At 36.7% G+C, this 17,394-nt stretch overlaps 1 protein-coding gene across 1 annotated transcript in view; it reads right to left on the minus strand.

The window, feature by feature from the left end:
* The window catches only part of COL4A3 (collagen type IV alpha 3 chain), a 67,859-nt gene that overhangs the window by 16,441 nt on the left and 34,024 nt on the right, over nt 1-17,394 (minus strand). Inside the window, exons 22-35 of the mRNA XM_034439360.2 lie at nt 16,219-16,311; nt 13,784-13,879; nt 12,942-13,012; nt 12,076-12,264; nt 10,338-10,506; nt 9,919-10,011; nt 8,514-8,618; nt 7,988-8,085; nt 5,686-5,836; nt 4,504-4,617; nt 3,474-3,641; nt 3,175-3,264; nt 1,894-2,028; nt 779-877 (exon numbers count right to left, since the gene is read on the minus strand). Of these exons, the coding sequence (XP_034295251.2) occupies nt 779-877; nt 1,894-2,028; nt 3,175-3,264; nt 3,474-3,641; nt 4,504-4,617; nt 5,686-5,836; nt 7,988-8,085; nt 8,514-8,618; nt 9,919-10,011; nt 10,338-10,506; nt 12,076-12,264; nt 12,942-13,012; nt 13,784-13,879; nt 16,219-16,311 (1,671 nt within the window). The remainder of the gene's footprint in view (nt 1-778; nt 878-1,893; nt 2,029-3,174; nt 3,265-3,473; nt 3,642-4,503; nt 4,618-5,685; nt 5,837-7,987; nt 8,086-8,513; nt 8,619-9,918; nt 10,012-10,337; nt 10,507-12,075; nt 12,265-12,941; nt 13,013-13,783; nt 13,880-16,218; nt 16,312-17,394) is intronic.

Raw genomic sequence — 17,394 nt, forward strand, 5'->3', positions numbered from 1 at the left:
CTGTACATCATACCAAGCCATTGCACAAACACATACTGTATACAGTAATGACCAAAATTGTGGAAACCTTTTGGGAAAAGTGTATTTTTTGAGGCTTGATGGCTAATAACACCACTTTTTTTTTGGAGTTAATCATATTCCACTGCTGAAATGGCCTGGGAATAGCCCAGACCTTAACCCAATTGAAAATCTATGGAGCCATATAAAGAAACTTGTTAGTCAGAAGCGACCCAGCAATAAAACTCAGTTAATAGAAGCAATCATTCAATCTTGGTTTCATATTACAACAGCTGCAGAACTAATAGACTTGGTTCACTCCATGGGAAAACGTTGAAAGGCCGTAATTCATGCTAAAGGTTACCCAACTAAATATTAATTGACGTGATAATTTTTGTATATCTCACTTTTTCTATGGTGATAATTTTTGTATATCTAGTTTTTTTCTATGTGTTTCACTTTTCTTCTTTATAACTGCTATTCTAATAGCAAATCATTCATAAAAGTTATTGCATTACATTCTTGATTAAATTATCATAATTAAGATAATTATGGAATTATCTTTCCATTGATATATAATTTTATGGCACTACTCGAAAAAAAGTGGTGTTATTAGCTAGTTTTAGAAAATACACTTTTCCCAAAAAGTTTCCACAATTTTGGCCACTACTGTAAAGTCACAGAGACACAGTGTTGATTAGCTCTTGGTTTAACATAACTATGTAACTGAATAACATAAATCTGCCTAAGTGAGATCTGAGATCAAAAGAAACCTACATACCTGGTGGTGGTAGAGTACCTGGTGGTCCAACAGGACCCACACATCCTTGCACACCTTGCTGACCTTTTTCTCCCTTGAGTCCTGTTCTTCCAGGAGGTCCTATGGTGTCAATGAATAGAATTAAATAACAAAAAACCCAGTATCTTCTTGCTTCAGAATAATAGGCACAAAAAAAGGTTGACATGAAATGGTGAATTTGTAGTATAATCTGCTACATTTGTTTAACTATTTGCATCTTAATAATGATAGTATCCATACATTATAATACCACCTAATGAGTTAATTTTGTCCTAGTAAGTTGCATGAACGTAGCTGCTGAGGGTCATAAAACACTATTTACAATGTTGGCTTACTTCATAAACTGTGGTTAAATAAGTATACGTGAACCAAGCTATATCTATTCAAAACTCTTAAATAATAAGTTTCTTCACTGGTAATAAACTTTAGGATATGTGAAAATGTTGCTCAGAGTTGTATTCTAAGATGGGAGTCATACGATCTTTTGAATAAAAAAATAAAATGGAACTGCGCAATGCATCTTTGTTACATAGACTCAAAGCATATCCTCTTCTATGGAAAGTGGATTCAGAATGATGAAATTTCCAGTGCAGAAGTTGTAGGATGGCATTTAGCCTTTCCTCTTCCACTCCTCTACTCTCCTCAATCTACTTTATGGATATGAAGGGGGGTGGGGGGAATGCAGTTGCAAGTCTTGGTAAATAAAGATACTGGATTAAATACCATTTTGGACAATGCTAGTTCTATTTTGTAAGAAGCAACAACTAGTCACTATAGAATACAATAAACGCGGTATATTAGCAATAACACTTAGACTTATATACCACTTCATAATGCTTTACAGCCCTCTCCAAGTGGTTTACAGAGTCAGCATATTGCTCCTAACAGTCTGGGTCCTCATTTTACCGACCTCGGAAGAATGGAAGGCTGAGTCACCCTTGAGCCTGGTGAGATTCGATCTGCCAAATTGCTGGCAGCTGGTGATCAACAGAAGTAGCCTGCAATACTGCACTCTAACCACTGTGCCACCACGGCTCTTGATATTTCATCATGAAAACCTGCAGAATGTGTAGCATAGTGATAGTATAGCTTTATACCTTTACTGCCTCTCTCTCCTTTATCTCCATAGATCTCTTTGGATTCTGATAGCCCAGGAGGACCTTTATCACCTGGTTCACCTTTTTCTCCGAAAGATCCTTTCCTTCCTTTTGGTCCTGGAAAGCCTGGAGAACCTAGAAATAATAAAATAGGATGAAAGATTTTTTGCCACCAAGTTCAAATGCTAAATGAGACTGAGAGTCTCAGGAAGCAGAGAATACAAAGTTGGGTATTTATGCATTGAGTCCAATCTCCTGGACAGTTCAAAAATCTATACTTGAATATATCTAGATTTCAGAGTATAGGGTGATAGATGAAAAACCCCAATAGTGGGTATATTCTTATTCTCTATGTTTTAAAACTTCATTCATTCATTCATTCATTCATTCATTCATTCATTCATTCATTCATTCATTTCCCAATTGAAATTTTTCTGTTTCATCCAGTTGAAACTTTTCTGTTACATCCAAAACTAGGAAAAAACCCCCACAATCAGAGGTCTCTATTTTGGGAACGTATTGGTTTCATGCCTAAATATTTAATGACAAAAACAGTCTTGTTCCTTTTGCTTGTTTACAGAGATTTCATAGGTGCCATTTATTGATTTAATTTCCAAACAATTATATTAGAAGAAATAGAAAGGAAATTTGAAATACTCATGATGGCCTTGTTATATTGAAAGCATTTTTTTAACTCTGTAAAAATAAATAAATCTATAATTGAATATATCTAGATGTCATTGGTTATTTTATGTCCCATGCTTCTACAGTACATACAGAAACAGATATACAATTAAAAGCAATAGGACTATTATTAAACTCTTCCAAAAAGTTTGACTGAAGATAACAATCTCATTTTTCCCCCTGTCAGGTGGGAAGGAAGGAAGTAGGAAGGAAAGTAAATTCCTAAGAGAGTGTCATCCATTCTCCTTCTCTGTTTTCTAGCGGTGATGTAAATGCTCTCAAAAACCTGGAAAGCTTCTAAGAACAACAGAGAAATAAAGTTACCTGCAACCAATTATCTACTTTGTAGGCCGAGTTTTCATGCAAAAAAATCCCCTCGTTCCTCATTTCAATGTACAGGGACAACTTGAGAAATGACATGACAATTAAGTTGAAATGAAACTAGTTAATTAAACTATGTTGATGGAAAACAGGTGTGATTCTATTGACAGGTCTTAGAATGACTCCTGTGTGCCTTTCATCGGTTCAAATAGTATGAACTATGGAGGAATATTTTAGAACTAGAGCCCCAGGTAAAGCAAACATTGCACAACTTACCTCTGCCTCCTGGGGTTCCTGGATTTCCAGAGACACCAGGCAATCCAGGGCTACCCAAGTGTCCCATCAAACCTCTTTCTCCTCTGAAACCTACCAGAAATGAACCAAACACGTCCATAGATATAAAAGGTATTGCCCAGACACTCAAAGGCTTTGTATGACCTTTGAAAGAAACCCAATTTTTACTTTAAAAAGAACCCCATTATTTGCATATTTGTTAATAGTATAACATTACCTTTATTAAATGGCAATGAATACATTAATTATATCAAGATCAATCTTGCTTAAAGAACATTTACCTGGTGTGCCTGGCATTCCGGGTTTACCACGCTGTCCTTTGATGCCAGGCAATCCTTTATTTCCTCCAGGGCCTTGTAATCCAGGAAGTCCAAATCGTCCTGGAAATCCTGGGATATCTAACCCTGGAATACCTGGATCTCCTTTGGCTCCTATTGTTCCTTTTTTACCTAAAATAGTATACATTATCCAATTCAAATTTTCAGAAAAGAACATTTTATCACAAATGAAGGATTCCATCAGCACATTCCAACACTGACTTTTATCTTTGGATTGTTTCTATAACATGTTAGTAAAAAGCAGGGGCAGAATAATTTAGCACATCACTGACATTACATTAATAAAGTATGAATCTTCTACCTTACCAGCATATTAATTATTGTTGTTTCTTTAAGAATAAAACTAGATACAAACTAAAACAGTTATTTTAATCACTCGAAATATCAAAACTATAAAAATCAATAATATATCACAGAAAATTTCCCTGTCGGTGAATCATCATTTTCTGTAAGTATTACAATTGTCTGCTCCTGCCCCAGCATATTTATTGCAGGTATACAAAGCAAATAGTGGCAGAGAAAGTCTATGGTAATGCAACTGGTTTAAAGAATCACTAGCTGGTTGATCTACCAGAGTGTTCACTGCATGATGTCTGTGAGCAATAATGTTGCTATTTGTTTGCCAGGCCATTCTTTAGGAAAACTATTGTATTTTGTTAAAATTGGGATGCATATACTAGAACTAATTATGTTGCATCTACCTTTTTGTGCTAGTGAAAGAAATGACTATTATCTCTCTTTTCATTTTTTTCCAATTTATTGTGAGTTAAAATTTTTACATTCATAACACTATAAAATGCTGATTATTTAATTAATTTGACTTACACTGATGCACGGTTGAATATAACTGCTATGTACCTTGCACAACTGATAGAACATATTAGGCTATTAGACGACTGTGCTTATATATCATACTATTTTAATTTTAATACATTATTAATTTATCAGTGTCACTATATTTGTACATCATTACCTTGTGGTCCCATTACTCCACATTGACCAGGTGTTCCTGGTAAGCCAATAAGACAGAGGCCAATTTTTCCTGGAAGACCTTTTTCTCCTGGAGGTCCAGGACCTCCAAGCTCCCCTGGAAGATATTCATCATATTCAATTTATTTAAAATTAGTACCCTCCCACCTTAATTTTTTGTATTATATTCCAAAACACAAATCTCACTCAAACAGTGTGGGAGGGAGGGAGAGGGAGGGAGGGAGGGAGGGAGGGAGAGAGAGAGAGAGATGAAATGTAAAAATGAATGTAAGACTTTATTGATCAAGGCAATAGGAGAAAAAATACTTGAGAAAACCCTTTTAGGTTAACATTGGCTCAGAGGCTTATGTAGTTCAATATTATAAGAAGACAAGGTGATACTTAACTACAACCAGGATATCATCAATTCATCTATGTTCTCCCTGGCAACTAGAAGTCAGAGCAGTTTCTTATACATAGAAACACATTTCAAGATATTTTGTGACTGTTATTAGAATATGTTCCACAGCAGGGTGTGCAAATGTTTTAGAAAAAACTTCCCTTTTAAAAGTTGAAACAGGTTGCTTCAAGCAAAAGCAGGTTGTTTTGCATTCCATGAATATTGTCACCATTCTGGTGTGCAACAATAAAAAGATATCAGTCTCAAAATACTTTCCGTCTCAAAATACTTTCTAAAATAACTACTCATGTAGGATAGACTTAACTTGAAACAAGTGCTTCTGAATACAGGATGATCAAAACTAACAGGCTTTCACAGTGGCATAGTTAGTTTAGTGGCATAGCAATTAGTTTAATTACAAACAGAAGAGATCAGTCAGTTCCTGCTCAGTTTTTGTGAATTGCCAAGCAGATTGCCAAGTTGCTTTGTCTCTGAAAATGTCAGCCATAGTTTGCTAATGAAATGTCAGGAGATCAGATAATTATACCATGGCCTATTAGCTCAGAAGCTTATCACCACTGAATCAAAACTAACTTTTTGCACATAGCTTGTTCTGAGACCGTAGCAGCCATCACCATATGTTATAATAGTGAATTCTACTGTTGAATACATCAAGATAATTTTGTGACTGTTTCCAGAATAGCAGCTCTGTGGTAGAAAGGCTAAGCAATTATTTTATATCTAGATATGGCCCTTTATCATATAATCCAATTTTGGAGAATGTACCTTTTGGTCCATCAGCCCCTTCAAAACCTTTTTGACCTACAGGTCCAGGTAAACCTGATGATCCTCTTTCACCCTTTTCACCCAACTTTCCCTCTTCTCCTGGTAAGCCAAGACTTCCTTGCTGTCCAGGAATAACTGGACCTAGTTCACCCTGGAGCACAGAAGAAGAAAATGTAATATTACATCTAAGCATTAAGGGAAACAGAACAACCTTATTGTATAACTCTTTAGCCTTTTCCATCACAAAAAGCTATGGGACTGGAGTTAAGGATTTTACTTACCTATCTTTTATCATTTCTTTTAATATTATATATACTGTGGATTTAACATATTAATTTACACACATAGAACTCAACACTAGTGGTGCGTTTCTACCAGTTCGGCCCAGTTTGGGCGAACCAGTAGTGGCGGTGGCGGGAGGCTCCGCCCACTCACCTGGATGTCATCATGGATGCTCTGCGCATACGCAGAAGCGGCACACGTGAGCAAAGCGAGTGTGCATATGTGCACACTCACAGTTTCAAACTGGTAGCGAAGGGAAGTGGAACCCATTACTGCTAAACACATATATATTTTCTGCTGCCTCCCTTTTCTATAGTTGTATAATAATGCTTTATAAATCCTATCTTCCTTTCTGTCTCTCTCTCACTCACTCTCCATATATACAATATATATATTCATGTCTTGTTTATATGTTATGTTGATAGTGCAGCATCACTTATTATAATGGTTAAATCTAATAAAGGAAATATATACAAATGGAATGCAGTTGTTCTTACATTAACTTTATTGTGGGAAAATAAAAACATTGTATCATCTTAAAGTCTAACATACTTATTATAGCACAGCTTTGCAATTATTGATACCTACAATTCCAAGCAATAAATTGTTAAAATATATAAGAATTATGTTGCATATTTAATATATTGAAATATTTTTTTTAAATTTATAACTTCAAGAATGTTGAAGAAATTCTTAACACTGAGAATATGACTCACTGACTTAAATGAACCCAACTTTCAAGCTGTATCATAACACTTCCCACTCTATACAAACATGGCTATTTCACTACTCTGCAATTAGACATTGCAGTTTCCAGCAAGCTTTATCAGAGGATAAAGCTGCAGAAAGATAATTTATATTAACATTTTTGAAAGTTTGGTTCATGATTACAGGAACAAGATTTTCACTGTCTGTTGTGGTGGAATAGGGACAGGAACAGGATAGATGTCATTGTCCTATTGAGATTCAGGAGGCAGGAAGCCACTCTTGTGTTCCTTCCCATCTCATAAACAAACAACTGAGCACAATACAACTGCGCTATCAGTTAAATAGTTATTCCTTTCTAATTGCCAGGCAGAGAAACAATTTATTCAAAAGGTAACAAACATTTTTCTAATGAAAAGAAGAACTAGTGGTGACATGATTGCAGTGTTCCAACATTTAAGGGGCTGCCACAAAGAAGAGGAAGTCAACCTATTCTCCAAAGGACATGAGAGCAGAATAAAAATAACAGATGGAAATTCATTAAAGACAGATCCAACCTTGAAGGAATTTCTTAATAGTGAAAACAATTACCAGTAACCAGTAGAACAGCTTGCCTCCAGAAGTTGGGTGCTCCATCACTGGAGATCTTAAAGAAGAGATTGGACAACCATTTGACTGAAATGGTATAGGGCAGTGATGGTGAACCCTTTTGGCACCGGGTGCCCAAATTGGAATGCGTGTGCATGTGTGTGTGCATGCGTGCCAGAGTGCCGGAAACCCAAAGACCAGTTGGCCAGCTCGTGCATGCCTGTTTTTTGGATGTGTTTGGATGTATTTTGGGTCATTTTCATACCATTTTTTGGGCCGCTTTTGGCAGTTTTTGGGCCGTTTTCAGGTTATTTTTCAGCCGTTTATGGCCTCAAAATGGCCCCAAAATGGCCCGGAAAAATGGGCTGGGTTTTGGCCATTTTTGGCCGTTTTTTGGACCATTTTCTGGCACTTCAGCACCCGCAAAGATCAGCTGGCCAGTGTGTATGTGCACACCGGAAACCAGAAGAGCAGTTGGTGATGGCACACGTGCCCACCTCTGCATGCCACTTCTGGCACACATGCCATAGGTTCACCATCACGGGTATAGGATCCCCTGATTAAACAGGGGATTGGATTAGAAGACCTCTAAAGTCCCTTTCAACTCTGTTATTCTGTGATCACTGCCTATTTTAAAATGTACCTGAATAATTTGTTTTCCCCTTCCCCTTCTCCATTTATCTCTCCCTATCTCTCTCTTTTTAAAATAATATATTGTCAAACAAACCTTTTCTCCAGGCACTCCAGGTAAGCCAGGTAAGCCAGGTTTCCCTGCTTTTCCTAGAGAACCAGGTATTCCTTTAGGTCCTTGAGATCCTTTATCCCCTATAGAGATAATATTATTAAGTGGCCGGTATTTACTAAATTTTACAAACAATTTATGCATTTTCTGAGATTTTTATATAATTCCTACTAAAGCAGATTTAGTAAGCATTCAAGTGCAGACATTAATCTATGTAGTTTTTGCTAAGTATACATTATAAAATAATATGCAAACTCTTCCCTGCAAATTTAACAAATCAGTTTTACTGAAAACAAGTATATCAGGATCTCTAAAGTAATTAAGACAAGGAAAACTGTTTTTCATTTTTATAGCAAACCTGTGGAACAAATCAGAGAGAATTGGACCTTTTAATGTCAAACTGCTACCAATCTGTTTATTGAAAAGGATGTAGCTGTAGTATCCTAATGTAGATTATTATAATACAGACCAAATTCTGTCTTATATTATTATTTTGCATAAAATATGTTACCTTTCTGACCAGAACAACCAGGAAATCCATTCTTTGCTAAGCCGGGATCTCCATCTTTTCCAGGAAGACCTGGGTCACCCCTTTGTCCTCTGGATCCCATGTTACCTATCAAAATGGTAACTATCAGACACCAAAAGGATTCTATAGCTTTAAAACAACTTACAATAGTTAAAATTATAATGCTGCTAGATTTTCCTGGGTAGTGAAGACACCTAATTCATTGATAACAGGGAAACTGCACCCCAAATATATCATTGAATAAAAGATAGTAAAAAAACCTAGTATATGAGAAATTGTATTTCAGAATAGGGGGGGGGGCTTTCAGATCTTATACTTAATTATATAATAGTTTACAGTATTAGGATAAAAATGCTCAGTATAGATCAATGATGGCTAACCTTTTCTGGACCGAGTGCTCAAAGCATGCACCCCCTGCATATGTGCCACACACCCCGTGCATGCACCCCCTGCATACGCCTCCCACATGCACCCCCACATGCACCCCACTCCCCCCACACATGCACACGCAGTCACCCGTATGCGCCCCATCCCCTGTGTATGTGCAGCAGAGACCCGAAGACCAGCTAGCTGGTGGGATGTGAGCGTGCATGCACAGCACAGCTGAACTGGGGCGACAGGTCGTGTGCCCACAGAGAGGGCACTGCATGCCACCTCTGGCACACGTGCCATAAGTTCACCATCATGGGTATAGACTGTCCTCTGGTTTTCCTTCAGAAATATTCCACTCTCTGGATTTGGCTGAGGACTGAATTACATGTTGTTCATATAGCAAGGCAGGCAATATTTTGGTAGCTGAGGCTATGCTTTATCTTAAAAATCCCATCTCTGTGATCTACAAGGGATGTAAAAATAATGCAGTGACATCAGAACTGAGATGTTTAAATGATATAGTGAAAATGATGCTACTGAAAATTGGTGGTTTGCTACCAAATACTACCAGTCCAATTTGGAAATGCAGACTGCAAAAATATGCTCTGGGCTGGAATGGCATAAAAACCTTGCTTTTTTTAAAAAAACAAAAAAACTAATGGCTAAACCATATATGCCAAATGCCTAATTACAGAGATTACTATCATTAGAGCAAGGCAATTGCCTTAATTCAGAAATACTGGGAAGGCAATTATGGAAGCCTTTTGCCTGTTCTTCTTGAATTTCCTTCTTTTCCTTTCTGTGAGAATTTAACAGCATATGACAAGTATTCCTCTTTGATTATTTAAGATAGCTGGCTGCCTCAGATGTAATGGAAATCATTACCATTCCCAATGCTAGAACTATGATTTGTTGCTAGTCCGGACAATTGGCTTGATGATGGAGTTCACAGCCTTTTATTTTGATGCTGAATGTAAGATACGCTGAAATTTGGCACTATTTGAATAATGCTTACCTCTTCTTCCTTGTAATCCAGGTGTACCTTCTATCCCTTGAAGCCCTGGTGCTCCAGGAATTGCCTTTACTCTAGCAGGCTCTCCTTTAGAACCTTCAATATGCATTAACAAAACGGATAACATTTTCCAACTTCAGTAAGAACAACAAAGCATACAAGTTGCATTATATATCTTGAATTTATTTAAGCATTTATTCTAGCCTGGTCTTCTTGTGCTTGTACACTGGGATAAAATCTTGTTAATTAATGTCATTCTCAAGTCAGAATAGATGTGTTTTCCATCAGTTCTGAATGATGCTTACCTCTATCTGATCTGGTAGATGGACAGATATTCTCTAAATGTATTCTACACAAATACATCACAAGCAGACTCACACTTTTAAATAAGAACAACGGAGATGAAATAAGAAACTACATACCAGGTACACCTGGTAACCCAGGCAATCCAGGATTTCCTTGAGATCCTTTTGAGCCATTCCTTCCTTGGGGTCCATATCCTGGTGATCCAGTTAGCCCTATCTTACCAGGAAGACCTGGGCTGCCAACAGATCCTGGTAATCCTCTGTCACCTTTTGGACCATCTGGCCCCTACAAATAATTAATAAATCACTGTTTAGTATGCATTGACTAACTTCCCAAGTAGAAGCTTATGTTGACATCTTTAGTAATGGACACACTAGTAGTGGTCCTTCCTTCTCTAAATCTCACTCAGGATCTCAAGTGATCATCCATAAGGACAGCATGATTATCTGCAATTATATTTATTATATCTTTACTTAAATATTACAAAACATGCTTCTCTGTTTGAGAACCCTGCTAAGGGCTTCATTAAAAATACTGGTAAGGACCCAGGAAAAAAGGTAAGTTAGGTCATAGGTAATTCTAAAGCACCAAATCATCATGGTATTAAAAGTACCAAGGAAGCACATCACGTTTTCAAATCCCTCTTCCCTAAAATACAATAGTTAAAATGGCAGCTCAATAGCAAATTGAGAAAGGGATTCTAAAGCCCACATTAGTGGGTTTCTATGTAGTCAAAAAGTTGTTCATCCATGAGGTCATGTATTGTTATATGAAATTCAAATATTATTCACAGTAAGTTTGAAAGAAACTTACTTATGAATATATCAAATCTTTTACAATTTCGTAAGTTATCTAAAGCAATGCATTTCGATGCAGCTGTGATCAGCACAGAAATACTGTAATTGACATTATAATGTTATTTTATAAATGTATTTATCTACTTGCTGAGGCTACCCAACTCTTCAGCAGTTGTGGATCACTTGCAAATAAAAAAGGACACCATATAGAAATACAAGCAAAAAAAGGGACCTGGCCAACTTGAAATATATAGATCACATGTGTGGAAGGTATGTGAATCTCTGTGGGGATGTCATTTCAGACAGCAGGTGATGCTAAAAAGAAGGCATGCTTACTGGGTCTGCAGGATGATGCTATTCAAACAATAGGACCCGGAGTGCACCCACCTTGCCTGACCAGACTGGAGGGGCAGAAACAATTGGAGATAAAAACTCCTTCAGACAGACAGACAGGCCCCATGACATGAAGAGTTTTAAAAGTGATAACCAACATCTTGAATTCTACACAGAAATAGACTAGTAACTTGTTGAGCTTGCAAAGCAGTAGGGTCATGTCAGCATAACGCAGTGCTCACTATCTCTGCTATCACATTTTGGCCCTGCTGTAGCTTCTGGATGGCCTTCACGGACAGTCCCATGTAGCACACATTACAGTAATCTAATCATGAGGTGATCAGGTTGAACATCAAAAGTCAGTAAGAGAAAGTTTAGAACACATTTTTCTTCAGTAATATAAAAATTTTAATTAAAAATGTATGTAATTGTTTATAAAAGAAAAATATTACTATTGATCACTACTATTGTTTATAAATTTCATATTCTTCAAATCCCATAATAAGATTAAAGGGGAGAATACATTCACCCAGATAACATATGTATCTAAAAATATTAATGGCCTTTGCAAGAGGTTCAAGTTAAAGAATCATCATCATGGAGAAAATCTATGTGATCGCTAAAAGTCTATAATGACTTAATGGCACCTAATCCATTAAGTCAAAGAATAGAACAAATGGTAAGATTGAAAAAAGCACAACCAAGAAAATGGCATGTTACCAACCTGTGTTCCAGCAGAACCTTTTTTGCCTTTTTGTCCAGGTTTCCCAGGTATTCCATCCAACCCTTTTTCTCCTGTGTTTCCTCTGATTCCTGGTTCTCCGTTATCTCCTTTGGGACCTTCTGGATGCATTAAGTTTGCATCTCCTTTTGGTCCTTTAAGGCCTTTGCTTCCTGGAAGGCCTGTAAAACCCTAGACCACATACAGTTAACACGATTTATCAGTAAAAAGTATACGATGCAGTTTTGCTAAAATAATATTGTACTGTAAACAAGTTATTTCTGTCAGTGGTGACAGTATCTTTAACTATGCCTGCTTGGTTAATATATCCTTAGATAACTGAAATATGTTACATTGAGGCTAACGGGGCTTCACGACTGACATTGTTCTGAAATTGCATTTGGTCCAGAACAGCACTTGAAAAACATAATTGGACAAAATACTATGACCATATTAAATATGTTTTTGTCAGTTGCACTGGCTTTAGTTAATTTGCAGGCCCACATTTTATTTCTTTGATATTTGAAGACTTAAATTATTTGGAATAAGTTGAGCTAGATTTTGTCCTGCCTTATAGATCTAACAGATTTCAGAGTTCCAACTGCAAGTGCTAGAATAAATGAAATAAATGAAACCAACTGTAATTTGGGTGGTGGGCAGGTGGGGAACAGTCTTTACTGTTTACAAAAATTTTCTGGGGAGTATTGCTAACAGGTCTTTAAAGTAATTTGTAGATATTTTCAATTTAATATGTGTCTGTAGAGCTCCATGATCTAAATACATCGATGTATTTGGCTCAGAAAGCCGCCACTGCTTAAAACTGTAATTCCATTCAAACTATTATAAAAGAGGTTCAATAAGAAGCTTACTTGATCTCCAGGAGGTCCTGGATGCCCAGGAAATCCTGGGGATCCTTTAGGACCAAGTATTCCTTCCACACCTAGAATAATGAAAATACCAAGATTTAGAAATAATTTAAATTTAATAATAAAGCACCATAAAGCATCTATACAAATCCTACCATTGTTTATAAAGTTTAAGCAGACAATAACAGACTGGACAAGGAACAGGAAAAATTAAAGTTGATCATAAAAATATTAATATATTTCATCCCTTCTAAGAATAGAAGGTGTTGGCATTAAAATATCCTTAGAAAATATCATGTTTGCTTTGAAAATTCTACATTTATTCTTTAAATGCATTATATTCTGGCAGCATGTTAATTTATTGTGTAGATTAGTCAAAGCACGAGACACTCCTCCTGCTTGAAATGTGGCATCAATCTGAAGGTTTGACACAATTGTATCCAGGGCTGCCCTGAATTAGCAGAACCAGATTCCAGGTGACACCTGAATAGCAGTAAAATATTGGAGTTTTCAGCCTCTTTTTGCAGCCATCTAGTAGAAATCCAGACTTTTGAAGCCCACAGTTGGCAGTCTTAATTCAGATGCTTCATATGAGTCTACTAGAGGCATCCTTTTTACATTGTATTCCTACCAGTGCCCAGAAGTTTTCTGAACATACGTTTTTGTTTGATTGATTATGTCATTCCCTTTCTAAAAAAAACAGTGTAATAAATTACATGTTTTAAATTATAATCGATACGTAACAAAATATTTCATATTTCTATTTTCAGGCCTACCACTTCCAAAACTGCAGACTGATATATTTCAATCGTTAGTAATATTTAAGTATCACCTGAATTTTTTACCTTTCCTACCCTGCTGACCCTCTGCTCCAGCAACACCGGCATGACCAGGTTGTCCCATAATATAAGTACATTCAGTACACGGGCCTGATTCTTCACCTACAATAATATTTTGTCACATGTGAAAAACTTGATCGGTAAATCATCACTAAATCAAAAGTATAAGCGTCTTAGAGAAATCTATATACTTATCTGCAATGAAGATGAAGTAAAATAATATCATAAACCTAATCAATTGGGCAATAATACAGGTGGTCCTCGACCTACAACTGTTCATTTAATGAGTGTTCAAAGTTACAACGTTACCAAAAAAAGCGACTTATGATTGTTTTTCACAGTTACAACCTTTGCAGCATCCTCATTATCATGTGATCAAAATTCAGATGCTTGGAATTGGTTCATATTTATGACCATTGCTGTGTCTCAGGGTCATGTGATCCCCTTTTCTGACCTTCTGACAAGCAAAGTCAATGGGGAAACCAGATTCACTTAACAACCGGATTACTAATTTATCAATTGCATTGATTCACTTAACAGCTGTGGCAAGAAAGGTCGTAAAATGGGGCAAAACTCACTTAACAAATGTTTCACTTAACAACAGAAATTTTGAGCTCCATTATGGTTGTAAATCGAGGACTACCTGTACTGTATATCATTTAGTATATTCACACACAGCTCACTTTGTTAACTCATTCTTTCACCCAGCAGAATATATATAGCTGCAAACAAATACGAGGGAAATCTTAAAATAATTTTTAAGTCTGGTATAGTTCTGTCACTCCACACCTACCCACAGAAGATGTAAAAATGGAGGGATGAGTGGGTGTAAAATCTGGATTCAAAGCATCAATGTAGCACTTTCTATGAGAAGATATCAAAATAATTTTGTACAATAATTGTAACAGCAAGCAATTTATTAAAAAATAATACTGCTCCAAATTGCAACAAAAGATATCTTTTTCGAATGAATGAAGACAAAAATACGTGTCCCAGGATAATGCTGCAGGATCCAATCTCGGTTGGTCCCTGGGACCAGACGTTTTGTCTTCTGAGCTTTTGGAGTTGTGCTAGATCCCATCTTCAGAGAACTTCTCTCTAGCATGAGAGCAAAAGCTTGGAAGACAAAGTCTCTGGTCCAACCCAGTGACCAACCCAGATTAGATCCTACAGACACCTTTTTATCAGTGGTTTGGTCTCCTGTTTTTTAAGTGGTCGTTGTAGCACAAATGAAACTTTGCTCTGTAATCTTCACAGCAAACCTGCAAGACAGTTTATTCTGAGAAACAATGGCCATGCTTACACACCACACAGAACTGCCTGTCAGTTTTCACAACATATTGCATTATTACAAATTAGGTAATCCCACTTGAGTCTAGTATGTTATATGTCCTCAGAATCCTAGGTTTATTTATTTATAGTCTCAGAGCTGAAGGTAACATACACAGGACTCCTTCGAGTTTTTTTCCCCACAAGAAAATCTTATGAGTTAAGTTGGGGTTTAGAGATAGTGATTGGCCCAAGTCATTCACTGAGCTTCCATAGCTGAGAAGAAACTTGAACTTGAATGAATTAATGAATTAATCCCACTAAACGGGATTAATTCAGTCAACTATAGTCATTTAAACTGTGCATAAGTGTCTGGTGTAAATAAATCTATTCAATGTAATCTCTACCAGCAAAATCAACCATGCATCCTCTCTCTCCTCTCCTCTCCTCTCCTCTCTCTCCTCTCCTCTCCTCTCCTCTCCTCTCCTCTCCTCTCCTCTCCTCTCCTCTCCTCTCCCCTCTCCCCTCTCTTCTCCCCCTCTTCCATTAGTTTTGTGGAAGAAACTAAAACTTTTACTTTTGCTTTTCCTAAATTGCAACTGGAGGCTGAGAACGGGATTCAATAACTTCCTTATCATGGGTGGATATGTTCTTGTGACATTTGGACTGGTGATGACCTAGAACTTACATGCAGGGATCAGGAATCAATTAAGGTGATCTATCTCATTTTTCACAAGGCAAAGAAGAATTGACGGAATTCTAAATGTATTTTTAGACTTCCTGATTGGTAGGGTTGGTGATTCTGCTAAAGCTCTGTACAATTGTTCCTACATCCTCTCTAATGGCTTAGGACCAGAAATACTCCCTAGTTTAAGATTTAGGGGCATGAAAGAGATGAGAAGATGGCTAGTGTGAAAAGTAGAGAAAATCACAAATCCATATCTTCCCAATTAAATTTCAACACTCTGATTGCAACATATGACACATCTGGTTTGGTCAATAAATAAAATGAAATGATAATACCAACAACTAAGGTGCTATAAGCAATTTGGTCATTTAGACATAACTCTGCTTGCCTTGATAGAAAGAAACTGATCTAATCCCATTCATATGTATGCTTAGATTCTCAAACTAATAAAATTTAGAAATATTTTCACAACAAAGGAGCTGACCTTTTTCTCCATCATCTCCTAATAGGCCTGGAGGACCTATACATCCGGGGCTTCCAGGAGTTCCTTGTGGACCTTCTTCAAAAGTTATTGTACCTGTTTGTGGTGAAATAGATAAAATATAACTTTTTATCTTGTTCATAACAGTAATGGCAGGCAATTGATATTACTTTCTTAGGTTAAAGATGAATTCATTTAATAGCATTAACAGTACAGAAGAGGGAAACCATTCCAAAGCAACTCTTGTTGGTTTAGCTTTTTGTCAGCAGGTCTGAAAATAGGGGAAAATATTTGATATGTCCATTTCATTATTCTAAGACTATTGAATATCTGTTTTCCCTGAATTAGTAAGATGAATATTGTTTTGAGTTATTTTGCATGTTAAGATGGCTGAAGTAGTGTAGCATATAAAGAACAAAATTACTCATGTGTGCCCTGAGCTGGGTGCTAACAGGGACAGGTCTACCTGAGGTGACAAAGGCTTCATCTTGCAAGGACATTGGTTTCAGCCTTTGGATCTTGAAAAACTGGACTGCGTTCTCCATGTCCTTACTGTCGGTTATTCTCTTCTTTTCTTCCACCTTTTCCAGTATTAGAATCTTCTCCAAAGATCTTTGCATAAAGTGTCCAACATAGAATAATGTGAGCCTGGTCATTTGTATCTCCATGGATTGATTTGTTTGATGATCCATTTGTTTGTTTTCTTGGCTGTCCATGGTAATCTTAGGAGTCTTCCAACTCCAAAGTTCAAAAGAGTCAATAATTTTCCTATCTCGCTTCTCCAAAGGTCAACTTTCATTTCCACAGAATGTGACCAGGAATACCATTACTTGCACTATTCTGATCTTTGTAGGCATAGAGACGTTATGGCTTTTGAATATCTGTTCCATGTCTTTCGTGGCTGCTGTATCAATTGCTAGTCTGTGGTGTATTTCATTGATTGTAACACGTTTAAATTCTTAGAGGGATTCATATGTTAATAATGGCTACATGTTTTAAATAAATTGGAAAGATATTGGGAAAACTCTTATAGGATGGCTGGGCTGCTAGAATTTTTTATCTGAATTATGACTTTTATATGAAGATGGAGGTTTTGACTTTCCTGAGTTCTGTTACTGATCTTATAAGTCAACTTCCTTTTGTTTTTGGATTCAAATAGAAATTTGATTCTTATCTTAA

Source organism: Pantherophis guttatus, chromosome 6 (genome assembly GCF_059756535.1).
Source record: "Pantherophis guttatus breed Tessera chromosome 6, ASM5975653v1, whole genome shotgun sequence".
In the NCBI taxonomy this organism is placed as follows: Eukaryota; Metazoa; Chordata; class Lepidosauria; order Squamata; family Colubridae; genus Pantherophis; species Pantherophis guttatus.